General features: G+C 52.5%; 1 protein-coding gene across 1 annotated transcript; it reads right to left on the minus strand.

Moving 5' to 3' along the window:
* Window positions 1-1601: 1601 nt before the first annotated feature.
* Window positions 1602-5994, minus strand: DLX5 (distal-less homeobox 5). The gene is made up of 3 exons (XM_059171187.1): window positions 5429-5994; window positions 3372-3556; window positions 1602-2285 (listed from the first exon to the last, which is right to left on the minus strand). Exons 1-3 carry the CDS (start codon window positions 5781-5783, stop codon window positions 1956-1958), a joined length of 870 nt encoding a protein of 289 aa, XP_059027170.1. The 5' UTR covers window positions 5784-5994; the 3' UTR covers window positions 1602-1955.
* Window positions 5995-7325: the final 1331 nt, after the last annotated feature.

The following is a 7325-nucleotide window of genomic DNA, read 5'->3' on the forward strand; positions in this document are numbered from 1 at the left end:
GAAAGCTGCTACCAGAGAAGCGGCCGCTTGGGCTTTGGGGTGGGGGAGGAGAAGGAGTCCACAGCCCAGGTCCTGCCGCGTGCTGCCCCGGGGCCTGGCCGGGGGAGCCTGGGACCAGAGAACTCCTACCCCTAGGCCCTAGCCCTTATCGAAACGGCAGGCTAGAAAGGGAGGGAATTGGGGAAATGGGGAGGAGGGTAAGAGAGAGAGGGGAAAGAGCGAACACAGTGGTAAATTCCCCTCCGGGCACGCAGCTTGCCTTTTCAGGTCTAGTTTCCCAACCCTGGAAGAACCTTCTCAGAAATCCTCAGATGACAGGATGTAATTTTTTATGTGCTAATCTCTAACCCCCCCCACACACACACACTTAAAAAGACTCTTGTCACATTTATTGCTGCCGACTTCCTAGCTGTAAAATATATCTCACGCATCTTGTAATTCCCAACATAGGATTTCCCTTGGTGTCCCAAGGAAACAAAGTCAGGCACACTAAACGACAAGAGATGCCCACAAGCCAGGCCAGAGAGCAAGCCCTGACCAGGCTGTAGCCGTGGTCACAGTGTTGATATCTATGTACAGAGGCCCAAGAAGGATGAGACATAGGTCAAGGTTGCCGCAAGTCCTTCCTCTCTGCCCCAAAGACTGCTTCACAAAGGAGAAATCCCTACAAATATTCAATTTCCCATCCTTTGGGACCACTATGCCACTGTTTTAGGTAAAAGCAATGCAGAATGACCTCCTTCCTGAAAAAACCGCAGTCGTAAAGAGGATGGAGGGGGTAAAAATATACAATATTATCTCACACAAGATGAAATCAAAACCAAGCCCAGACGCTGTCATTCCTGTCCTTCACCCTACAATTCCTTCTCTTGGCAGGAGAAGGAATGCCCCCTACCCATCATGCTCTGCTTGCCCTACTGATTTATGTTTATCATCCTTCTCAGGTCCTGTGATCCTTCCCTTTCTCAGAAAAGAGCCCAAATAAAATTTATAATCCTTTACCAAGGAGTCTGAGACACTACCATTTGCCATGCTGCAAACATTTCAGGTTTTTTAAAAAATGTAATAGGAAGGAAAATTTTCTTCTTCTTCCTCTTCTTTTCCTCATCTCTGGAAGCGCCCATTTGAAGGGAGTGTAATTTGTCTAATTGCTCTGCCAATACCCAGAGGTTGTTGTTGGGGGGGGGGGTTGTGCATGATAATTGCTTTGAGCTCAGAATTTTGAGTGGTTATTGATGGATTTCTGCAGCTTTTTTACTCTCACACGGGGTGGGAGGACCAGCTTTAGATTCAAGCATTACTTTCTACCTGAAACAATCTCGGGGTTAAACTTAAAATTATCTAAATGTTTTTGTGGTTAGGGAAAAAAAAACTATATATATTTTATGGCAGTACTATAAACAGGCCACATATGTATATAGACACATAAAGTACAGCATCCGACACACGGGTACAGTTTTGCCTCCATGCAGCCCCAATTTCTGTTTTCCTTTTTGCCTTATTGGATCTCTGCAGAGCATGTCTTCCTTTAATTGCCTGCATAAAACGTCACTAGCCCATTATAAGGAGGGCAAAAGGAGTATTTTTAAGAAACATTTGGCTTTCATGGTCGAAATAATTTTATTTATCCAGAATATACAGTTTAATTCCTCTATCTACACTTATTTACATGGTTAAAATAACATTGAAAAAAGTCTTTTGAAAAGTTGAGGTCATAGATTTCAAGGCACCATTGATAGTGTCCACAGTTGCGCAAAAAAAGTTCGTCTGTAAAAAAAGGGGGAACGAGGGTCCTCTGAAATGCAATAACTTACATGCAAAAAAAAAAAGCTTTACACATGAATCTTTTTTGTTTCCGTTTTCCAAACTTCCCCAAATGAATTCCTTTCTTTATGATTTTCTAGAACAGCAAAACACAGCAGTCCCAAAAAAGAGAGCAAGAGAAAGCCGCCTGTCTAATAGAGTGTCCCGGAGGCCAGCGCCAGCGGGTGCTGTAAGGAGCCAGGCGGCGGCAGGTGGGAATTGATTGAGCTGGCTGCGCTCGGGTACCAGGAAGCCGAGTTCTCCAGGTAGCTGGACGCAGGGGACTGGTTGGAGGTCGGAGGGTGGGCATGAGGGTGGTGGCTGAGCGAGCGGGACGAGCCCTGGGGCTCCCACACCGCCGGAGACTGCGGCGAGTTACACGCCATAGGGTCGCTGGAGCTGGGACTGTGCTCCGGGGGCATCTCCCCGTTTTTCATGATCTTCTTGATCTTGGATCTTTTGTTCTGAAACCAGATTTTCACCTGGGTGGGGGAACAAAGGCACACGTTACCGGGTCACTCAGAGGCCGCCCGCGCCTTGCCTGGTGGAAGCATCTTGGGCCCCCAGGTGGCGCGGACCTGGCCTCTCCCCGCAGCTGGCGGCCTAAGGTCAGCGGGCCCGGCCTGAGGCCAAGCCTGGATCTGGGATCCCGGAGGACAACCTGACCGGCCAGATGCTCACCGTTCCCTGCGAGGGCAGGACTCCGAGGCTTTAGTTTCTGTTTGGGCTGGGGGAGGGGGCCGCAAGTGTCCCGGGCGGCGTGCGCCCACGTGTGAGCCTGCGCAGCGCGCACTCGACGCGGCGCAGCAAGCGTCCCCAAAACAATGGCCCGAGAGCCGCGCGCGAGGGCTTGGGGCTGGCTGTGCTCGCGCCAGTGTGGGGGAAAGGAGCGGTGTCCCAATCTCCCGCCCAACTCCCCCCACTCCCTCCTCAGCTTCCAAAGGTCAGAAGGCGCCTGCAGCTCTGGGTGGAGATTCGAACATTATTATTGTGGTGTTTTTTTGTTTTTTTGTTTTGTTTTTGTTTTTTTGTTTTTGTTTTAAATGGGCCCCAGCAGGTCTGAAGAGGGAGTGAAGGGAATGGGACGACCCAGGATGATTTCCCCGCACAACAGCGCCCCCCACTTTGCGACCCTCAGGTTGCCACGGCCTAGAGCTCCGCTGGAGCAGGGCGTGACCCTTCAACCTTCCAGCCGGAGGTGACCTTCGCGCCCGAGACCACCGCGAGGCCGCCGGGCCCTGCTCTCCCCGAAAGGCTCCGCATTTTTCAGAGAACCAACTTCTCCAGGCTTCGAGAGTGTCCTCGAAATGGCCCTCCCCTTGTTTCCAATCTAGGAAATTGGCCCCTCGCCCCTGGAGGCCCGAAGCGGGAGGATAAACGGCGTCTCCATCCCTTAACCCCACCGTCCCAAGGCGGCAACACCCAGCCTGACTCATGGAGTCATGGAGGTAAGGGCGCGGGGTCCGCGGCTTTCTGTCTGTGAGTTGCCGCGGGTCGGGACGGAACCCCGCGGCCCAGCCAGCCTTGCAGCCGAGGCGGGGCTCGGGCCCCACGGCTGCGGGATTTACCTGTGTTTGCGTCAGTCCCAGCGAGGCGGCTAGTTCGGCCCGTTCGGGCAGGGCGAGGTACTGAGTCTTCTGAAACCTTCTCTGCAACGCGGCCAGCTGAAAGCTGGAATAAATAGTCCTGGGTTTACGAACTTTCTTTGGTTTGCCATTCACCATCCTCACCTCGGGCTCGGCCACTTCTTTCTCTAAATAATCAAAATAGACCCGGTTAGAGTTTGTCCGCAGATGTTTCTTTTGCAGAACCCTCAAATACAGTCCTTGAGTTTTGCTTTGTTTTGTTTTACCACACAGTCTTCAGTCTCTTCCCCCATATCACCTCCTTGGCTTAGCAAGACCCAGAGAAATACGCCCCTCCCCCAAGTCATGGAAAAGCCAGGTAGTTTGATTAATTCCCTGCTCAGTTCATTCAGGTTCTTGGAGGTTTGTGCAAGGTTCTTTGTACAGCACGGCTCCCTTCTGGGCGTCTGGGATTTAGCCCTTGCAAGGAGCGGTTTCTGCTTCACCCTGACTTGTTTCTACGCCCACCCTGCGCTCACCGCCGTTTCTGGGGAGAGCTTGGCCAGCCCCTCCTGGGTCTTCAATGGGGGTGACTCTGGGCCGTGACAACCCCCTCCCGCCCCCACTGTCGGCGTCTGTTCGGGCGCCCGCAGAGACCAGACGCTGGGGCAGGGAAGACGCTAACCGAGGTCTCCAAAGTTCAAAGACCCACAAGCAAACTATGTTCCTTCAATTCAGCAGCAAGAGGTCCAGGCCGCGGCAGACAGAGGGCCGATTATGCAGCCCCCATAATCTCCCTGCAGATCTGCGAGGGCACAGATGTGTCTGGTTTCTTTTACAAATAGACTTAATAAGTTCTTGGCCAAAAGAAAAAAAAAAAATCTTTGACTTAGGCACGAAATACAGAGACACTGAAAGGAATGAAGACATACCACCCCCTAGGTTCTCTTTTTAAAATTTAGCAAGAGTCACACATTGAAAAGGATTCATTGGTAGGGTGTTTTCGTAGGAAAGGGGCGGCAGATCAGGACGAATTTCTCCAAGTTGTGAATATAGACAAGGAAAAGAACTTTCTGAACACTGGCTTTACAAACATACCCTGGAGCCATAAGTCCCCTTTCAGTAAAGTACCACCTTATCAAAACTACCCATCTCTGGAAGGGGTAGAGTGGTGTGTGTGTGTGTGTGTGTGTGTGTGCACGCGCTCGCGTGTGGCGAGCTCCTAGGAGAGGAAGGGTGGAGAATGAGGGCTGTGGTCTCTATTCTGCCAAAGAAGGGGATGCTAATATTAGCAGGATTATTAATGTGCTAGTGGGAAGAGATCAAACCTGACCAGCAAAACCTCTCCAAGGAGACCTCATGCTGCTCTCTTACCGCCCAAGCTAACTAGCCTACTCTTAAACTCTCCAACTAAGTTTCAAGGAGGGCGAAAAGAGAGGAGGTGGAGAAGAAGACGACAAATTTTGGGCACCCCTCGGCAGCCCTCCTCCACCCTTAAATGGCTGTTTGTTTCTGGAAATGCCCTGGATAAACCACAAGGCTCCTCGAGGCTTCTTTCTCTGGTGGGCTCCAGCCCCCCAGCCCTCCATCCCCGCCTCAGGCTCCCGGGACAGGAACACCAGCCTGGCTCGTGGCTGCTCTTAGACTAATCCCGACAGCGTCTTTGAGGCAGCCTTCCACTCCTACTCGCACCAGCGGAGCACGCTCACGAAAAATTCCAGCAACTAACCTCCCCTTTATTACGCAAACGCCACTCAGACTGCCTGAGTCTTTCCATCCCTACCCCCATTTCAGATTAGTTGCCTTTCAGACCAGGCAACTAGGGAATCCAGAGACTTGAGAGCCCCTCACCCCCCAGGTGCCCGAGGGGAGAATTCTTCCAAGAGTCTCTAAAATGCTGGCCGTAGAGAACGTCTCTCGGTTGCAGAGTCCAGGCCCCCCTCCCTTCTGCCGGGTGCGCCCCCACTGTAGTGGCTGGCGCGGGTCCCCAATCTCCCACCCCACCTCGCCCCTCCAGAATCCGGGCTCCCCCTGCATCTGGCCCCCGCCCCCCGCCTTACCTGGCTGGCTGGCGGCGCTCGGGACGCGGTTGTAGGCGCCGCCGTACTGGTGGTAGGGGCTGGCGTAGCTGTAGTCGGCGTAAGCTTTGGCGGGGTAGCTGCCGGCCGAGCCATTCACGCCATGGTACTGGTACTGGTAGGGGTTGAGCGCTTTGCCATAGGAAGCCGAGGTAGGAGAGCAGTAGCCGTGTGGGGCTCCCCCCGTGGGACTGTAGTAGTCGGAATCAGTGGCCGACGACTCGGGCAAAGTTGGCGATTCCTGAGACGGATGGTGCATGGCTGCGGACGTCTGGAACGGAGCTTGGAAGTCGCCGGATCGGATGCTGGGGACCCTTCTGTCAAACACTCCTGTCATCGCTCACCGGCGGCGGCTGTCCTTGCTGCTGTGGCGGCGGCTGCTGCCCGAGTTGGCTGTGGGGCTGTTCTGGTCTAAGCAGACATGGCTGTGGGAGCGAGGGAGGAGGAGGAAGAGGAGGAGGAGGAGAGAAGGAGGAGGCGGCGGCGGCGGCGAGGAGGAGGCTGGGAGTCGTGGAGGCTCTGTCTCCGGCAGGCTGACTGATGGCTGAGGCGCAGCACAGCCTTGGTTAAATCCTTAATTGCGCGCTTACGCACAGCGGGGTGGATCGGGTTCCATTGGCCAGGGCCTCGGGAGCAGCAGCAACACCCTAACTCGTCCAACTAGTTTTAGCACAACAAAGCATTGCTTAAAAAAGAGAGAGAGAGAGAGAGAGAGAGAGAGAGAGAAAGAAAAAAAAAAAAAAAAAAAGGAGGGGGGGCGAGTGTGTGTGTGTGTGTGTGTGTGCGCGCGCACGCATGTGTGTAGTTGTTGCCTGGTGGGGGAGGGGGTCTCAGGCAATCTGTTTTCAGTGAATACCAAAGACAACGCAGAAGCCCCAATACCCAGCTCAGTAATATCTGGAGACAGTGTGTTCCAATCAGCAGCTTTGGAAAGTACATATTTGGGGGTGAGGTGGGCGTGGGTCTTCCTTGTTCTGCACCTTCCCACCCCAGGGGCTTGCGGGGGTGGGGTTAGGGGTGGGGGGGTTGGTGGTGTGTGTGGAGCTGAATATTTGATATTGAAATGAGGAATCAAATCAGGGAGTAAGAGGAGGGAGCAGGGGTGTAGGACACAAAGCGAGAAGGAACTGAGAACAATATTCTTAGTGGGGTGCTGGGAGCCAAGTTGTAACTTACCCGTATTGAAAATTTGTGATTTGGGGAATGACACAAATTCTCAGCAAGCACTTCTTTAGCACGAGATGAGTACTTCTCAGACAAGGGCTGGATAAGGATGCTCAAGAATTCACGTTGCCTGTCCAGCTTTTAATGGCAGAGAGCTCCTGCAAGCCTAAACCTCTACAATCACTTAAAAATATCATTGTCACCAGCACAAATAACTTAACGGTGCCCAAATTGCTGGTCCCCAAGAAGAGCAGGCAGCTCCATATTTTGTTCAGGATTTTTGGCTGTGTGGATGCTCTTGGACTCCAGGGTCCATAACTGTGTTCAGTGGCCAGATACTCCTGCAGAAGTGAAGGGGTCACTTACGATCTGTCATTGCTCCAGGTGGGAATGGAAAAACCCTAAGAAGACTAGATAGTAGACAGGGACAAAAACTCTTTGGGGAAGTTGCATGAAGCTCATGAATCGCCCCCTCCTAGCTTCCATGGATGTGGCACCTGAAGGCCTGCCTTTCCACTTTTCAAGTCCCTGTTTCTGAATTCTCCTTCCCTTTTTTCCCTGCAGCAAACACACCTTAGCTCATATGCATAGGGAATAAAGACTCAATAATCAAACACTTGGAACTTGAGGTTCAGGGTTTGCTTTTCATGACACGTCACTCTTGCTATAGTGGTGATCCAGCTGGGACATTAGAAATTTAACTTAAGTCAAACTC

Source organism: Mustela lutreola, chromosome 4 (assembly GCF_030435805.1).
Source record: "Mustela lutreola isolate mMusLut2 chromosome 4, mMusLut2.pri, whole genome shotgun sequence".
NCBI lineage: Eukaryota > Metazoa > Chordata > Mammalia > Carnivora > Mustelidae > Mustela > Mustela lutreola.